Raw genomic sequence first — 19,861 nt, forward strand, 5'->3', positions numbered from 1 at the left:
GAAGCAGTGCTCATATCCAGTAAAAGATTTATGAACAAGGCTGTTCATTCCAGGAAAAGTAGAAAAAGAGTCCAGAATAATCTATATATAATTGAGTAGGGGAATTGTTAAGTTTTTAAAATTTTACTACATAATTTCATTAGTGTGTTTTACAGGCATTAAAAATTACATTTTTTAATGTTTGTTATTACACAGGAGGAAAATGCAGGAGGATAAATGGGGGAAAAAAGGACAAAACTATGATTTTAATGTGCATGAGTACATGTGTATCTACATATCTAAAAAAGAGGAAGGAAATGAATTTTAGCAGTGATTATCTGTGGGCAGTGAGATGTAAAATTTCTCTTTTATACTGTTCAGTTTTTTCAAATCTGTTAACTGTTGTAGGTCATTTTGTAGTGAATGTAAGTATGTACTTAATACTGTGTTTGTGATCATATAATATGACATATATAGAAGGTCTTGAAGTCTGCAGAAGCTGCTGCACTTTGAGCAGCAAGTGTCAGGTGCAAGACATGCTGTCTACTCAGTGCTCTAGCATTGGGGAAGTAAAAGGAAATAATATAAAAGTGTTTCCATGAGTTTTAAAATATTTCTGATTTCATTTGTAGGTCAAATAACAGGATAGTAGATCTTTCTTACACAGTGACTTTAGAAGATTACGGACTAGTGAAAATGCGTGAGATTTTTGTGTCTGATTCATCTCAGGTATATGTCATTGAATCTTATGAAATTATTCTTTAAAACAGACCTAATGTGTATATATGCATGAGTGTGTTTGTTTCAGTATGCTTCTTTCATTCATATCTTAGGGTTTATCTGCTGTACAACAAAAGCCATCTTCTGTTCCTCCAGCACCTTGTCCTTCAGAAATCCAGACAGAGCCTCGTGAAACCTTAGAGTACAAAGCAGCACTTGAGCTAGAAATGTGGAAAGAGATGCAGGAAGACATTTTTGAAAATCAGGTTACTTAAAAATTTTTTTTTGTCTATTTAGTATATTTTCCCTTCTCCATAGTAGGCTTTTATCTCTTTTCCATGGGTACTCTGTCTAGTCCCTTTGAATTCAAGAATGCCTTACTCTTTAAAAAAATGAAGAATTAAAAAATACTCAAAATGTGACAGCTTCACAGAAGCCACTCAGAAAGGTTTCTCCTAAACTTTCTCCATGATTTGTGGGCAAAATTAGCACTAAGGTTAGAATTCAGAGGTTAAGGACTTGAAGGTTTTTTTTAATATCAAGATCTCATTTCGCATACACTCCTGGAAGCTGGAATCATCAGTTGTTAAACAAGAGAGGTAGAAAACAGCTATTAACTTTATACTGTCCTGAATTATACTCATATGGGTATTACTCACCTCAGGCATCCTCTGTTTTAAATAAAATGGAATGTCTGAAAGAAATATATCAGTGATCAGTATTAATTATTTAACTGAAAACAGCTGGTTTATTTATTTGAAATATTTAGGGTTTCTCTTTTTTACTTTATTTTTCTTCCTTTGGCAGCTAAAGCAGAAAGAACTGGCTCATATGCAAGCTCTTGCAGAGGAATGGAAGAAAAGGGACCGAGAGAGGGAATCATTAGTAAAGAAAAAGGTAATGAGTTTTATAAAACTTGAAGGAAGAAAGAGAATATTAATGATAGTATCTTCTATATACATTAAAGAAAATCTCTGGAAGGAATAACTAATTATAGTGGTTATATATTGGCCTGGATAAAGTGAATGAATGGGTCAGGGATAGGAAGAAGGGTTTTCACTGTAAGTTGTTTTGTACTCCTTAGATTTTGAACCCTGCAAATGTGTTACCTGTTCAAAAAGTGAATAACTATAGAAAGTGAATACTTTAGAGAAGAAGCCTATCTCTGTATTTAAAAAGAAAATAGAACATTTAAGTATATATAAATATTACATTATAATCTATTAGTTAATAAAAAGGACCAAAAACTCTTAAGCTGTTTTAAAAGATTGAATCATGAAATGTTACAAATCACATCTTTTAAAATGATAATGTGAGACCATCTGATCTTATTCCAGAAAGCCAAAATTTAATATTTGTCTATTTATACTCAAGGTATTGAGTAAAACAACCCTGAAAATTAGACTTGTCTCAAATATTCCAAATTCAAGTCTGTAAAAATACTCTCATATTAGTGGTTAATGAAATGTCTATAAATGGGAGAAGACAGTGGCAGAGTAGTTTGCTACACTAGATCAAGAGACAGGACAGGGTATGGACTAGAAAATTCTTTAAAGTTTTTTCAGGTCTCTGACTTTCGGCCATTTATATTTAATTATTGACGTGCTTGGGTTTAAATCTACTATCTTGCTCTTGGTTTTCAATTTGTCCCATACATTCTTTGTTTTCTCTGTTTTCCTGCTTTCTTTTGCATTCATTGAATTTTCCTTTTTTTTTTTTATGATTCCATTTTATTTCTACAGTTGCCTTATTAGCAATATCTTTTTTTTTTTTTTTTAGTGATTGCTGTAGGGCTTATGGTATGCATCTTTAACTTATCACAGTAAGCCTTCAGACGATACAGCACATTTAGCTTTTAAGACAAGTTAATCTTTGAGCCATTTTTTAATGTGACTAATGAGTCTTTCATTGTTGATGCTTATATGTAAAAGCAAAATATATGATGAAAGTAACACAACGTATGGAAGTGAGGAAATGGACAAATGCTGTTGTAAAGTTCTCATACTATTTTACTAGTTTAAGCAATCACAATCTCTTTCCTAGATAACTACATTTACTTCTTTATTTTATTTTTATTTTATTTATATATATTTTTATTATTATTATTTTCAGCCGCACCGTGCGGCATGTGGGATCTTCCCCGCCAGGGATTGAACCTGTGCCCCTTGCATTGGGACTGCGGAGTCTCTGCATTTACTTCTTAACTTGGTATCCTGTCCTCCATTACTGACCCCTGTAGCTTGCGATATCAGCCAAGAGTAGAGGAAGTCAGATTATGTACTCCTCCTCCTTAAAACACATCGTACTCCTCATCACATTTAGAATAAAACTCAAAGTTCTTACCAGGACCTACAAGGCCTTTTGTGATCTGTCCCCTCGCTTCCTCTGGGACCTCATCTTCTGTCAGCCTTCTGTTCACACAGTCTATTCTAACCATCTTGGCCTCTGTGTATTTCCTCAAACATGCTAAGCCACCTCTCTCCTCAGGATCTGTAGACTGCTTTTCTTTCAGAGATACTTTCTGGTTTCTGCTCAGAGTAATGTGAGCAAGGCCTTCTGTGACCACTGTATCCAAAATACTGCTCTCTTCCCCTGCCCCCAGACACTAACTGTCCCCTCATTCTGCTTTATTTTCTTCATAGCATTTACCTACTATTACATTAAATATCCACTTCTTTGTTTAGAGTTTGTCTTCCCTCAGAGTATAGATTCCACATTACTTTGTTTTGCCCAGCATCTGCTACGTATACAATAAATATTTGTTTAAATTAAAAGGATAGGGCTTCCCCTCTCCACAACGGGGGAGACCACAACAGTGAGAGGGCTGTGTATGGCAAAAAAAAAAAAAAAAAAGGATAATGAATGATTTCAGGTGTTACACAGTTTTGAGTTTGAGATTTATGGGGACTATTGGCATGTTCAGCAGGTATTTGGATTTACAGGTCTGCAACTCTGGAGGGGGGTTTGACTTTGCCATATAAATTTGGGAGTTCTTCGTATCTGTGATATTACGTAGATAAGACGTTTGGGTTGCCAGAGGACGAACATATGGTTTGAATACTTCCTCCCCATCCTGTTTACCTGTCTTTCTATAAGGCTTTTTTACATGTGGCACTCAGAATTTGACACACTTATATTAGTGATTTGGTTAAGAATTTAAAGGTGAACCAAAAATCAGTGGTAGAGTTAACAGAACTAATAAATAAATGATCTTGCTTGGTTGGTATGTTGGGCTAAATCATCAAAATAAAGTTTAATAAAGAAAAATGACAAATTCTGTAGTCAGAGTGAAACATTCACTTGGACAATGGGTGTAGTTATTCCAAGTTTAAAAACAAAGACCTCGGGGATTTTCTTTGACATAACGAACAGTGTGACTAGGATCCTCGGATAGCAAATGCAATTTTAGATGGAGTTAAAATTAGGAGACATTTGTTGACCTGTCTTTGGCAGTGCACATTCTTTAGTATCTGAACTAGTGAGATCACATCTGGGTACCGTTGCGGAGCACAGGCTCCGGACGTGCAGGCTCAGCGGCCATGGCTCATGGGCCCAGCCGCTCCGCGGCATGTGGGATCTTCCCAGACCGGGGCATGAACCTGTGTCCCCTGCATCGGCAGGCGGACTCTCAACCACTGTGCCACCAGGGAAGCCCCCTGGGTACCATATTTTTGAAAGGACTTAGTTTAGAATGTAGACTCCAGATTAAATCCAGGATATTAGAGGATGTGGAAACAACAACATGTGAATAATAGTTGACCCTTGTGCTTATCTCGGAGAAAAAAAGACTAGGAGGATGTATGATGGCTATCACTGGAGTCAAATATGTGAAGATACTTTTTTTTTTTTCTTCCCAAGGGATAGAAACAGGATTAAAGGGTGGGCTTCTAAGGAGCACCAAACCCAGGCTTGTAAAGAGAAAATCAGGTTGGGGCCTGGGACCTGGAGACTCGTTGGTGAGGAGGACAGAAAATTTGGTTCAGAAAGTCCTAGTAAATATGATCAGTCTGAACTAAAAGATAGAAAACCATGAGAGAGGATCCTGTACAGGTCAAGCAGGTAGACCTCTTATCCTTAATGGGACTCACATCCTTAAAGACAGAGCAGAGCAAGACTTTAGGCTTGTACAAATTGGGGCACTAAGCTAAGGTCCCAAGCAGGAACTGTAGCTTCAGAAGCAATTAAGAACTCAGTTATTTAAACTGTAATAAAGGACTAGATCTCAACAATAGGAGGACTGGCTTGAAACTGATTGGTGATAGCTGGCCTATCACCAGTATTAGCTCCAGAGAAAGAGCATAAGTGACTAAGAGGGCTTCAGAAAAATACTGCAATATTGAGCAAGGCAGATTTTTAAGGAGCTAGGTTTTTACTAAAACACAAGATTTTACTGGCAGTCTAACTTACCACCCAGTGGGAGAAGGGCTTCCTCAGGAGAGACTGAATAGTCCTAGAGATACCCAAGCAGAAGCTAGATTGGCTTCCTTCCTTAGAGTATAGTGGAAAGAATTTCTGCTTTGAATTGGTATATGTAATTCATGATTTTCCTAGTCTCAGATCCTCTGTTTCAGTAAAATCATAATATATGCATTTTTGAATTTGTGTTTTGAATTTGGGGAAAAGATAAGGTAACTTTTATTATATTTTAGGTCGCTGAATATACTATTCTTGAAGGAAAACTTCAAAAAACCCTAGTTGACTTGGAGAAGCGAGAGCAGCAGCTGGCCATTGCAGAATCAGAGGTACTGTATTTCATCTATCATGTCTTTATTTCACAGAATCCATATATTAAGTTCATACCATTCATTTGTTTTTCCTTTGTACTGTATAAAGTATATTTCATGGAAATAGTCTTTCAGACATTATGGAGAAAACTGCTATTCAACTAGGTGAAGCATGTTTTACATGTTAGAAGGTGAGGAATTAGGTAGAAAACTGTTTGTTATTTGAAATGGTTAACTATTATTCAGTCGGCTTTGGCTGACTTCTGTAATAGTGGAGATTTTTGGTTACCTTTGCAATTATGTGGAAGGAATGGATAGTTGCACTACCTAGAGAAAAGAGAAAATGTAGTGTAGGCTCAGGGACCTAGAATCATGATTTTGTATTTCACTAAGAAGGGAATATACCTGCTTCTTGCCTATTGAAGATTAGATCCCAAGAAAGGATAAACTTACGTTAGTACCATGCCTAGTTAGCATTTTTGTTAGGTCTTATTAAATTGTACCCTAACTACTTTTTTAAATTACCATAAAGTTCACCTCAAATTATTAGAATTTCTTCCTTGTGAAATTTATATGCCCCTTCCTTACCCAAATGTTTCTTAACATTTTCTCAGCATATCACCCTAGCCTTATCTTTACACATTTTTGGCCATTTCTAAATTGATTTAGATTGTTAAACCTAAACATAATGTGTATTTGTTCCTAATACTAACGCTTTGTTATCTTTTATGTGATTAGGTAAAAAATAAGTTTCTAAAGATGTAAAGAAACTTGGGCATATTTGCTTACATAATAAAATGGGTTTATTCAAATAGGGGTTTTAAGCATTTAGGGCCTTTTCAATTGAATTTATGCATCATATATGGACTTGGGGATATACTTTGTATTTTAGGAGTAAATGATGATTGAAAATTTATAATTTCAATACACTTAAACATTGACTCTCTAATACCTGAAAATGATATAAAAATCACTTCATAAAATATTCTGAACATTTGACCATATATAAGGATAATAGAATATTGACTAGTATAATGCAGCTAGTAATAGGTCAGCCTCTTAAAGATGTACCTGTTTTAAGCTTCAGAGAGAAAGAAGGGAACTGAAATCAGAACGTGAACGGAACCTGCAAGAACTCCAGGACTCTATCCGTAGGGCCAAAGAAGATTGTGTTCACCAAGTAGAACTAGAAAGGTTGAAGATGAAGCAACTAGAAGAGGATAAACACCGACTTCAGCAACAGGTTGGATGAAAATACCTGTCATCTCTTTAAACTTAGAGTTTATTTGCATTCTAGAAATAATAGAAATCGTTCACTAAGGAGTTATAAAAATTCCCAGTAATTTGGAATATTAATCACATTTACTACACTGAGATTCAAATGTAAGTTGGATCTTCTTTTCCTGAAAGCTGAGGACTATATTGGAATAATCTTGCTTCCCTTATAATTATTTGTATGAGATTGTGCTATATTTTAGTTAACTCTCACCTTAAAATTTTTTGCTCCTTTGAGCAAAGGTAGATATTCTTCATATATCACTGCACCAAGTTCAGTTAAGAACCAAATTTCATGAGAGAATTGTCTGTGCTTTCCATTTTCTCACCTCTCAACCCATCCGCCTCAGCTTTCCATCCCCATTGCCCCAGCCAGCCAGTTGTCAGAGAAGCCACCAGTGGCTCAGTCACTATATTCAGTGGGTGTTTTTCCTTTCTCATCTTACTCAAACTTATTGACAGCATCAACACTATTGTTCTTGTTTTTATATATTCTCTTCTCTCAACTTCTATAACACCACTCTTCTTGTTTTTCTCTACTTTTCTGGCCATGCCTCAGGTCTGTTGCAGGTTTATTTTCCTTTATCTAGCCATTAAATGTTGGACTTCCTCCAAGCTCCAGGCTTACACTCTGCTAAACAACCTTATTCGTGCCTGTGGTTTCAGAGACAATCTGTATCTCTGGGACTTGTGCATTTATATCTCAAACCTTTCCTTTGCACTCTCAACCCTTTATCTCATTGCCTTTTAGACATCTCTACTTGGGTGTCTTAAAGGCATTTAAAACCCACCATGATCCTCCTATCCATACTTGACCTTGCTGTAAGTATTCTTTACGTCAGTAATGGACCCCTGTAACCTGTTCTTCCTGTCACAGCCTGAGTGATATTTTTGAAATTTGGAATCAAGACACCCTCCTCTAAAACTGTTCAGGGTTGTCTTAATGCTCATAGAATAAAGATCAGAATTATTACCTTGCCCTACCAGCCTTTGCATAGTTTGGACCCAGCCTACCTCTCTCACCTCATCTCCCACTCTTTCACCTTTTCTGTGTGCTCTCCAGCCACACTTGTCCTCTTCAGGTCCTCAGGCATACCATGCATGCTTCACCCTTAGGATCTTTGTGTGTGCTGCTTTTTCTTGGCCTAGTGAACTATACTAATCCCTCAGTTTCCAGCTGAGGCATCACTTTCCCAGAGAAATCTTCCCTGACCCCTGCTGTCCAAGTCTAGGTCAAATTTTTGTTATATGTTTTCTTGGGGTATTATTCTCTTATTCTATTTCTTTATGATATGTTATAGCAGTTTGTTTTTATTTTCATTAGTGTGATAATTTGATCAGTGTCAGATTATTAGTTCCATAAAACTGTTTTGGTTTCCGTCTGTGTGCCTGGAGCCCAGCCAGTCTTCAGCACGTAATAGGGGCTTAATAAATATTTGCTGGAAAAAGGAAGGCTCAGGCTGTTAAAAATGAAGCTTATCTGTCTTGAAACATTTCAGTGTAGATTAGATATGTATGATGAATGCCTCTGAAGTCTTTAGTAAATCCTGGCATGAAGAATAGTTTCCATAGCAGTTCAGGGTCAGTTAAGATCATATTATTTAGGTGGTTATAAATACAAATTTGATTGTAATTGTGGTGGTCTCACGTAAATTTATGAAAGATAAAGTTGTAAAAGTGGGCAATTGTGATGGGATTCGCCAGTAATGCTTCTCTTCTACCACTTATCAGGGAGATTCAGCCATCTAGAACAAAGACTTCTAACATGTATTAGAATCACCGGGGGAGCTCATGAAAAAATCCACGTCTCTACCCTGTCCCAGACTGGTATAATTAGCTTACAACGTTGTGGGAAGAACCTTGGCGGGAAGAACTGGTATTTTGGAAAAAATTCCCTGGGGCACTTCTAAAACATAAGCTAAGACCTGGGGAAAAAACTGTGGTGGGCAGCAGAAGTTTCTGGGATGCCCAAATTGCTAAGTCCATGACTAAACATTTCCCCTTTTATATATAAGAAAACTTTTTAGGCCCTTACTCTGAACCAGGTTACATATACTATACACACAATTCTAACTGGACAGGTAGAAGGGACAGATAGATGCACTATCAGTGCAAGGTGATGAAGATAAAGTATATATATTCAAATATGTGATGAAGATAAAGTATATATATTCAAATATGTAAAGGCATTTATCAGAACTGAAAAAAATCAATGTAGTTTATAGACCACTTAGCAAAGGAAAAAGAACCCACTATGCCTAGTAGCTTGATTAGTAATTCTTAATAGTAGATTGATAATATCCTGAATGGTCAAAAAAATGCCAAATATTAAGTTTATTAGTTTTTGTTTAAAACAAAAATGTGACAGAGATTCTTTAGAGAGGTTTTTGTTCAACTTTAAACATAAAATTTACATGTTCAAAGAGGTAAACTTCAGTTATATGGAAAATTTCCATGTGTGGAATACTCATTACCTAAAGATGCTAGATAAATCCTAATTAGAATTATTGATAATTATTAGCATAAAACAAGACTTTATTATTGGTAATTTAAGTTCCATTTTTGCCACCAATTTTCTCAGTATTTCGCATTTAGTTAAGTCTTAGTCTTAAAGAGATAATTGGGTTATCTAAAGATGGCTAGTCATATTGGTGTATGTTTTCAGAAAGCATCTTTAAACAGTGCTTCTTTGCATTTGGTTAGAAAAATCCCACATTTTAAAAGAATACCTTTATATCTTTTTTTTCTTTTCCTTGGAAGTTTTGAAACTGTTCTAAGGGAAATTACAGTGTTTAGTCAAGGCAGTCTCTTTTTTTTTTTTTTTTTTTTTTTAATTTAAGGAACTATTCATTAGAGCATCATTCTAGGGGATGAAAAGATCTGAATTCTCTTCATGCGTCTCCTAGTGACTAGCTCACTAGCTCTTTGGCACTGCCTCAGTAATTTAGCTCTTCGATCCTCAATTTTCTTACCTATAAATATGAAGGGACTGGGCCAAATAATCTGTAAGTTGTAATAGTATTGGATTTATGAAATTCATACAGTATCAAATTATAGGGACAATAAACAATACTGCATTAAAATTACTTTCATCGATAATCAGGTGTATCTATAATGCTCAATTTACATGTTGCATTTTTAAAAATTATTTTCAGTATTTTTATAAACTGACTTTTCCATTTGCCATCCAAAATTTAACAAAAATGTTCTCAAGATACTGGTTTTATAAGAATTTCATACTCCTATAAAGTTTTTGTATATTGTTAATCAGTTGATTTACTGAATTTTTAAGATTACTAGAGATCTTAATTTGCTTCATTATACTTTATGTATTTTCTAAATTTTCTAAATTTTCTAATATAAACATGCCTTAAAGTTAGAAAAAAATGACACTGAACTTTGCATACTGCTGTTTTAAAGTGGCTATAATTTTTTTTAATACAGCTCAATGATGCTGAAAATAAGTATAAGATTTTGGAAAAAGAGTTCCATCAGTTCAAGGATCAGCAAAGCAGCAAACCAGAAATTCGGCTACAGTCTGAAATAAATCTTCTCACTTTGGAAAAGGTACCCATGTCAATTTATGGCAATTTAACTAGCCTTAATGATAAATTTATAAAATAAAAAATGATACTTGGATATACAATGTAATAACATTTAACTGTAGTATTCTGATATCAAATAAGAACATATCAGAGAATTTGAGGCACATGACATTGTCAATACTTGAATTTCATAGCTTTTATCAGTTATAGCCTATACTACAGTCCTTGGTTACAGACAACAGAACTGAGTAAGTAACTCTTGGACTAAAGGAATTCACAAACCTGTCAAGAAAGCTAAAAAACCTTGGGGAAGCAAGTCATGGGCCCATCACAAACCTGTCAAGAAAGCTAAAAAACCTGGGGGAAGCAAGTCATGGGCCCATCCTGTCATAAAACAGTCTACTCAGGATGCTACTGTTGGTGCCATGACTGCCATGTCCCTGGATTCTGTCTCCCCTGATTCTAGTGTTAGGCTGTTGAACTCTCAGTTTTGCAGTAGCCATTGTGAATACCCTGTCTCCATATTAATGCCCTTTAGATTCACTGTCTCAGATAGGAGCACGCATTTAAATCACAGGTCTGTACTCTACTCTTAGTTTGGAAGAAGGGGTAGCCATCCTATTTTGCTTTCTGCGGTTGGAAGCCAGGTCCTGACTTTCATTTATATTGGGATTCCCCACAGACAGAATGTTCAAGTTCTACGCATTACAAAATGTGTAATACCCAACAGACAATCTAAGTTTGACAATATGAGCTCTTGCATTTTAAAGTTTGATAAATTTTAGGCATTATTAAAAAGGATTAGCATACTTAAGAAAATAACAGAGTTAATAATAAACAGGAAAATAAGCTTTAGAAGCTTAAGGATTTGTCATGGCAGCCATTGCCTGTCTGTTCCCACTCAGCATTGTATTGAAGGCTTCCTTGCCCTGTCTCTTCTGTAGATTCAGCCACTAGGGGACACTAACAGAAGATTGGTAGATAGGAGTTGGGAAGATGCCAGAGTAGTTCTTTCTTCTCTCTCTTTCTGCCTCTCTACTTCCCTTATTTTCCCTGGCAGTAGTTACATCTTTTTATGGTTCCATCTCCCACCAGGCATCCCTTCTCCAGCTTCCTTTAGGCAGTCTCCACTGTGGTTCTAGCCCACTGGACATCCCCAGTTTGTGGGTTGCTTGTATTAAGAACTACTATTTCCTGGTACCTTTTTGTAGTCCCTCCTACCTAGGAGAGGTGGGGGCTTCTTGCTGCTGTTGATCACTGGGTTGCCTCACCATATCCTCTTTGGCCTTTCTGCTCTTCCTTTATCTGTTGAAGCAGTTTCCTGTATTAAATTACTTCTGATTTCTAGATTCCTGGCAGGATGCTGATTGATAGAGTTGGTTTTTCATTATCCAGCGAAGATATATGCTATTTATGATACCCATGCTAAATGCCATTATGAATGATTCAAAAATGTTCAGGATACCGTCAAGTAAATAACAGGTTACAGAAGGAGACAAGGAACATACCCAAATAATTATAGCAAAAGGCAAACGAGCAGATACCATCTAACTTTCTCTTACTAAATGCCATGAGTCCAAAGGGAAAACAAAGTCAACTTCTGAAATCAACACACTAAGTATAAAGAAGGAATGACATTGGATATGGAGCCTAAGAATAGGTGAAACTTTAAATAGGTAAATATGTGGGTGAGTTTATTCCAAAAAGAAGTACTGAACAAAAGTATAAAAAAGATTTAAAAACCTATTGCATATTTGGATAGCTGCTTGACTAGAACCTAGAGTCTAATCATTATAGTAGTATGGTTTACCCTTGAACAACATGAGTTTGAACTGTGAGGGTCCACTTATACACAGATTTTTTTCAGAAAATACATTCTACAGTACCTGTGGTTGGTTGATTCCTCAGATGCAGTACCACATATTCAGAGGGCAAACTGTAAAGTTATAGGCATTTTTTTGACAGCATGGAGGATTAGCATGCATACCCCTGCATTGTGCAAATGTCAGCTGTAGTTTTAAAATAAATGTAGGCCTGATAAGAGAATGCTGGAAATAAAGGTAATTTTCAGCCATATGAGGGAAGACCTTAGATGTTTGCTTAAAGAATTCATATTTCATCTGGTAAGAAAAGTCAAAGATTACTCTCAAATTTATAAGATTGGCTTAATGGATGTTAATAGAAATGAAGATTTTCGATGAACTTTTTTGGAGAGATGGAAGTTGTAGAGAATTCAGATTTTAGACATACTACATTTGAGATGGTAATGCAGTAATCTAAGTGAAGGAATTAACTAAGTGGTTAAAAAATAAGAAAATACAGTAGGGAGAGAAAAGGGCTAGACAAACAGATTTGAGAGTCATTTGAATAAAGTAACAGCTTACAAGTATATGCAATTGCTTAAGGAGTGTTTAGGAAGGCTAACTGATGATAAAACTTAGGGGGACGTTCAGCTTTGAGAACAATCAAGAGTTGGGGAAGGAGGGCTTCCCTGGTGGCGCAGTGGTTGAGAGTCCGCCTGCCGATGCAGGGGACACGGGTTCGTGCCCCGGTCCAGGAAGATCCCATATGCCGCGGAGCGGCTAGGCCCGTGAGCCATGGCCGCTGAGCCTGCGCGTCCGGAGCCTGTGCTCCGCAACGGGAGAGGCCACAACAGTGAGAGGCCCGTGTACCGCAAAAAAAAAAAAAAAAAAAAAGAGTTGGGGAAGGAGGCTAGTGAGATTTAGAGAAGTAATAAAAACAGTCTAGTGCTGTGCCCAAAAGGAAAGGGGAGTTTAAAGAATGAGGAAGTGAAAGTAATCTCTCATGATGGGCAAGTCAAGAGGGGTTGAGGAAAGACCATGTGTTTGGCAGTTAAGAGGTCACTGCTTTTTAAGAAGCCAAACTGCAGAAGGTTATAGAAAGTTTGGCTTTGAAAAGAAAACAAGAAAAGGGCTTCCCTGGTGGTGCAGTGGTTAAGAATCCACCTGCCAATGCAGGGGACATGGGTTCGTGCCCTGGTCTGGGAAGATCCCACATGCCGAGGAGCAGCTAAGCCCGTGAGCCACAACTACTGAGCCTGTGCTGCAACTACTGAAGCCTGCACACCTAGAGCCCGTGCTCCGCAACAAGAGAAGCCACCGCAGTGAGAAGCCCGCGCACCGCAACAAAGAGTAGCCCCCGCTCACCACAGCTAGAGAAAGCCCACGCACAGCAACGACGACCCAACGCAGCCAAAAATTTTAAAAAAATAATAAATTTCAAAAAACCCCAGAAGACAAGAAAAAATGTACCCCAAGGGCCTAAAGCTCTTGAGAAAAGCTTATTTAGAGGTAGGAAAATCAGAGAATATTTTTAGATTAAGGACAAGAAATTAACAGCAAGGAGAAATTGAAGCTTTAAGAGAGGAGGGGATGGTTGGAGCATAGATATAAAATTTAGCCCTTGATGTGACTATTCAAGAGGCAGAAGGGTGCATATAGAAAATTTGGAGACAAGAATAAGAGTGGTTAAAAAAAATTGAGTTGAAAAGGGTATTGTATTAACTGCTTTCTTCTAGCATTTCTGAATTCATTAAATGTTTCTGCAGCTTGTCAAATGCCATGCTATTTTTGGTTCCTCTTCTTACCCCGATATCTATTTAATTGCAAAGTCTTGTTGATTCTGCTTCTTACATATCTGGACAATCTCTTCATTCTCCATTTTTGGCCTTCTCATTTCTCTACCAGTGACCTTGAATTTGAATCAAACTGGACATTTCCCACCCCTTTTGATTAAACCAAATATTAAAGTATTTCTGTTTTTATATTATGAATTATGTGGCCTGCCAGAGATATTTGAAGTATTCAGACAATATCTCATCAGTTCTCACAAGTTCTCTTAAGTAGGTGTCAAGAGTATTTCCATTTTATCTTGGGGAAATTCAGGGCCAAATATCTCAAAATTGGAACAGAGGGCTTATCATATTCATCTTTTCTGAATATATACTAGATAATATCACCATAGAAATAATTGTAAGTGATTTTTAAAAATTTCTTCTTCCAATTACACTTCTACCAAAAGGATAAAAATCACCAAACATATTACAAATATAAACAGCACCATGAACTTGTTAAGGGAAAAAAAAAATGTAACGGAAGCGCCTTTATATCAGACCTAATGAATTCATCCACTGTTTTTAAATGCCTAGCAAAACAAGGCTTCTCAGCTCTTTTGAACATTCTTTGTAAGTTTTTTTGGAGCCAGAAGAGGGCAGAATCTTATTTCTTAAGCAACAGAGATAAAAGCATAAAAAGGAAGACTTAAGTGAAAAAGTACCTGATTTAGTCTACAACTTCTGGTTATGTCTGATTGAGAGCTTTTTTCTTTTCTGTTTACTTATCTCTTCAGTATAACACAAATATTTCCATTTTCACTGAAATGGTCTAAAAATAAGTTAACATTAAGATACAGTTTTACCAAATGCAATTCTTGATTCCCTTAAGAAGTGAATAATAGTTTGATGTGCTTTTAGCTAGGAAATGACTTTTAGATGGCTTAAAAACAATTGGAACTTTTAAAAAATAATATAGGGAAAGCATTATAATTTAGTAATGCATACAGAAGATTAAGACAGAAACTAAATTTGTGTATTTAAGAACATTTAGTGAGTATCTACCGTGTCTTAGGACAAAGGGAAAAATGAGAGAAAAGAAAAGAGTAAAAGTATGTTATCCTTTGGGGACCTCACTTTTTTTTTTTTTTTTTGATGTGGACCATTTTTAAAGTCTTTATTGAATTTGTTACAATATTGCTTTTGTTTTATGTTTTGGTTTTTTTTTTTTTTTTTTTTTTTTTTTTTTTTTTTTTTTGCGGTAGGCGGGCCTCTCACTGTTGTGGCCTCTCCCCCTGCGGAGCACAGGCTCCGGAGCACAGGCTCAGTGGCCATGGCTCACGGGCCCAGCCGCTCCGCGGCACGCGGGATCCTCCCAGACCGGGGCACGAACCCGTGTCCCCTGCATCGGCAGGCGGACTCCCAACCACTGCGCCACCAGGGAAGCCCTATGTTTTGGTTTTTGGGCTGCGAGGCATGTGGGATCTTAGCTCCCCGACCAGGGATCGAACCCACAGCCCCTGCATTGGAAGGTGAAGTCTTAACCACTAGACTGTCAGGGAAGTCCCTGGGACCTCACTTCTAGAAGAGTTTGTAATATAATTGGGGAGATGACTCAGAGAACCTTAAATGACCATATATAATCGAATACCAGGGAATGTGATAGGAACTCTTTGCAATTCAGAAAGAAGTCATTTGGTGTTCAGAATATAGTAGTTTTAAGACAGCTCCATGGAGAGGTAGAATTTGAGCTGAATCTGAAGTTTTAAATAAGCAATGAAGAAAAAGAATCGACAGGCTCAGGGAGTAACTTGGACAAGGTGAATGTAGGGGAGACAAACCCAGTGGTTGGAGTAGAGGGTTTCCTGTTGAATACCAAGAAAGTAGTAGAACAAGTAGGATGGAAATTATATCTCGGAGTGCTTTAACACCTAGGCAGAGGAGTTTAGGCTCAGTCCTGTAGGCAAGTAGTAGCTGTTGTAGATTTTTTAGTAGAGAGTAAATTGATGTAATAGTGATTTGCAGGATTTGTAGATAGAATACGTTTGAGGCTGAGCAGACAAGAGATGAGATAAGCCTGAGCTTAGGGAATGGTAGAAAGAACATAAAAAAATAAAACTGGAAAATAATTTCAAGGGAGAAACCTATAGTTTTTTGTGACACATTGGAACTGGAGAATAGGAAATTAGAGGCAAAGACAATGCCATGCCTCCAGTAGAGAATTAGAGTTGTGGGTATATCAAGGATAGAAACAGGGACATTGAGAATCAGTGAGTCTGTGCTTGGTCTTCACTAGCCTCTGAATTGATTCTAGGTCCTGAGCCAAGTTTTAATTTGAGTCTATAACTTGGCTTATGATTTAAGTCAAAAAAGCCTTCCCAAAGTCTCATATCTACCCACAAAAAGGGCTCTTAACTCGAGGTCTTTGAATGCCCTGAAATTGTGTCAGAATTTTGGCTGTGTACCTTTTTTTGGGAATTGGGTCCATATATTTCTTTAGAATCACAGAGGCATCTGTATCCTTAAAAAAAGTTAGGAATCACTGATTTGGTAGTTTGGGATGAATTAGAAAAACGATGTGTAATGTCTCAGGTTTGTTAGCTACAATTTTTGTTTGTTAAGAATAAAGACATTATATGTTTTGATTATATATGCATTTTAACTTAGTGTGAACTACTGTGTGAATATCAATGCAAATGTGAGTTATTTTGATAATCATGGCAAAACTGATAAAACCTCCCCAGCTTTTTCTGATGGAGTCAGTTCAGTGGGTATAAATGATCTCTCTAGGTTGTCCTAACCCTCATTCTGAGGCTCGTCCAGGATACTGTACCTTCTCCAAGACCCAGGGACGTGATCACTTTTATAATTGAATACTATTCTTTTATCACACAGTTATAAACAGATTTTTCTTTTCCTCTGACATATGTCCTCTTGTTAAAATTACCAACTAATATGTATAAGTCTTTAGGGCATAAGTGGAAGAGATCATCTTTGATAATCTCAGAGTGTTATTCAACTTAAGATGTATGAGTATAGTTGTGAAATGTCAACACATTTAAATCCAAGCACTAGGGATTTGTAAAGCAGAAAAGACCTTGACTCCATGAAGTCATATATTACTTCAGAGAACATTCTGGTCTTTTGTGAAGGGATTTTGGCAATCTGCTTTTCCTTTCATTTTATTTCCTTCTGAGCTTTCTGAAGTTTGAATTTTTGGATAGTGTCTTCGATTTTATTTTTCTGCAAAACATTAGGAGTTGTGTGTATGGGAAAAACTAGACTTGATATAAAAAAATTAGACCAGTTTAGATTAACAGTATTTTACTGTAATTCATCCATATTATTACCTTATCACTTAAATAGTAAAACTGTCTGTTGGCTACATGAATTTGTTTGGTACTTGGTTTGAAACTTTGAGAGAGTACATTCCAAAACCTAGCCAAGTTGGATTCAATTCATACACAACAGATTGCCTGCTGCAAGTATAAATAACTGTATTTTAAAAATGAAATCTATTTCATGTTTTTCTTTATATATTTGAGGAAAAATAGAAAATAAAAGTTAGATGAGTGTTCTTAGGAGCATTATTTTTCTTACTCTTGGGTTTATTTTAACATTCTTAAAATATTTTTGACTTTGTACTCTTAGTAAACTGCCTTCTGATAAAACAGTTCACTGTTTTCATCATTCTATGATTTTTGCCAAAATAGAGTTATAAAAGTATCTCTACAAGCTCTCTTCAATGTAAGACAAAATTCCACATAATGATAGGTCTCCAAAAGGAATAAGTTGGTTTCAAGGTTGAGAGTGTCAGCTAAATGGAATGCTAACAACTGCTTTTTGTTATATATATTAAAAAAAATGTATTTTTCACTCTGTGATCTTTATGTAATATATATGTTTTAAATACATTTATAGTAACTGTCTGGAGGTTAAGACTGATTCAGTTCCTTTTAGTATAGGCTGTTAGGCAGTAAAAATACAACTATATTTTAAACAAGAAAATGTTTATGTGCCATAATATTTACAGTAAATTATATAACAGTTTTAGATGATGTCGTATGTTACACTATATAAACTCTTTTCTTAAGCCAGAGTCTTTGTATATATTATCTTTCAGTTATTGTACACAGTGGTATAGTGTTTCACTTGATATGATTTTAATCACTGTTAGGTTGAACTTGAAAGAAAGTTGGAATCTACAACTAAGTCTAAGCTGCATTACAAGCAGCAGTGGGGACGAGCTTTGAAAGAACTTGCCAGACTTAAACAGGTATGTAGTTTATAGCTAATGATGGATTATTCTTTTTATGTCTTTCTCCCTTGATTTTTTTTACAAGTTTGCATATTTGACAATATCTGTTAGGTTCAGATGTCTGTATTTAAATGTCCAGTTCTGTATTTGAGATTAGGCCCCACGCCCCTTTTTTTAATGTGTTACATATAAGATCCTCCTTTATAAAAACTAAAACTTCTAGGTCCTTTTTCTTTTCCTTTTCTTTTTTTTAAAGCCAACTATCCTCTTCCCCACAGCAAGTTGGGAATAATTTCTACTTTCACTTTAAAAATTACCATTCTTTTTCTCCTTTTACTTTCACTTATAAAACTACCATCCTTTTCTCCTTAGTATTAATTTCCTTCTATTGGGAGTGCCTTTGGGGGGAGAATTTTAAGAACATATTTTAAAAGTCATTCCTAGGAAGACAGTAATTTATTCATTTAAAAAAAGGGATCATGGGATTTTTGCATAATTCTACAAGAATTTAAAAGTGAGAGTAGTTTCCTAAATGCTTTACATTACTTTTTTTTTTTTCCTTCCTGGTACCAGGTAACAAATGCTGTTAGCTTCCTGAGGAATTAACCTTAATTTTGGCTATAATTTTTTCAAATTATTAAGATCAAATAAAATATGAGCAAGATTTTTTTTTAATTTTGAATCTCATCTAAACTTTTAAGGATCATTAGTGGTTAGTTTATTCTAAGTTTTGCTTTTCTGAAATGTGTCCATTATATGCTGAATGAAATTTTGGTACGTAGGGTCTCTCAGATTTGTACTTTTTTTTTTTAAGGTGTCTCCCAAACCATCAAATGTCATTAAACATCTTTGTGGTATTGTACTAAATGCTTACCACCTTCATAGAAGAGTATGTACTAGACTGCCTGAGAATAAATAGTGCAGTTTGCCTTAACATAGCTTTTAGATGAATTGAGATTGTAAGCATAAGTATAAAATAATATTACACACACTGAATATGTTTTATAGATGCTCACAAGACTAAGGATAGATGAATGAATAATCATATATAGTACTGAGGGCCTCCTGTGTTCAAGGCACTGTCCTAGATTTATAGATATAAGTAAAACATAGGTCTTTGCCTCAGGGAGCTTGCAGTTTAGAAATAGGGAAGAAAACTATAAATATAACATTTACTGCCAAATAGTAAGAGCCCTGAAAAGACCTGTACAGAGTACTCAGGAGGGGAAGTACGTCTGTTTAATAGAACTTAGAACTTAGGAAAGGTGTCATAGAAGATGAGATATTTGAGATGGATCTCTGGAGAATTGGTTGTGATTTAGGAAAGCTGTGGGGAAAATGTTGCATATACAATGAATAGAATGATTATAGCAAGGAGGCACAAAGTCAGAAAGCATAGACTCTCCATGGAGAACAGAGGAGGTCCCATTTTAGAGGTCATTTCAGGAAATAAGGACTAGGTAGCAGTGGGAACATGACAAGGAGATTATTTTAAAAGACATGGTTTTGGTAGATTCTATACAGTACACTATACCTAATCAGAATGCAGAGTGGAAAGTCAAAGATGATGTCAAGGGTTCAAGCCTTAGTGTCTGGAAAGAGAGTTTTCCAGGATTGGAATGATGGTTATTAAGACAAGAAGCTGATTGAGGCATGGAGAGGAGACAGGACTTGCAGATTTGAACATTTTAATTTTTACAGAAAGAAATTCAGCAAGCATTTAGAAATATGGACTGATGTTGGGAGGATGATTGAGCTTAATAACATGAAGGAATCCTTTTGCAGAGGT

General features: G+C 36.1%; 1 protein-coding gene across 3 annotated transcripts in view; it reads left to right on the forward strand.

Moving 5' to 3' along the window:
• CEP120 (centrosomal protein 120) overlaps positions 1 to 19,861 on the forward strand; it is a gene marked incomplete at both ends in the record, with an annotated part of 77,194 nt that overhangs the window by 37,385 nt on the left and 19,948 nt on the right. For all 3 annotated transcript variants that reach the window (XM_079702775.1, XM_079702773.1, XM_079702774.1), the window contains 7 exons: positions 612 to 708; positions 813 to 965; positions 1,507 to 1,596; positions 5,349 to 5,441; positions 6,505 to 6,666; positions 10,143 to 10,265; positions 17,992 to 18,090. In XM_079702775.1, the coding sequence (XP_079558901.1) occupies positions 612 to 708; positions 813 to 965; positions 1,507 to 1,596; positions 5,349 to 5,441; positions 6,505 to 6,666; positions 10,143 to 10,265; positions 17,992 to 18,090 (817 nt within the window). The remainder of the gene's footprint in view (positions 1 to 611; positions 709 to 812; positions 966 to 1,506; positions 1,597 to 5,348; positions 5,442 to 6,504; positions 6,667 to 10,142; positions 10,266 to 17,991; positions 18,091 to 19,861) is intronic.

Source organism: Hyperoodon ampullatus, assembly GCF_949752795.1.
Source record: "Hyperoodon ampullatus genome assembly, chromosome: 4".
Classification (NCBI taxonomy): domain Eukaryota; kingdom Metazoa; phylum Chordata; class Mammalia; order Artiodactyla; family Ziphiidae; genus Hyperoodon; species Hyperoodon ampullatus.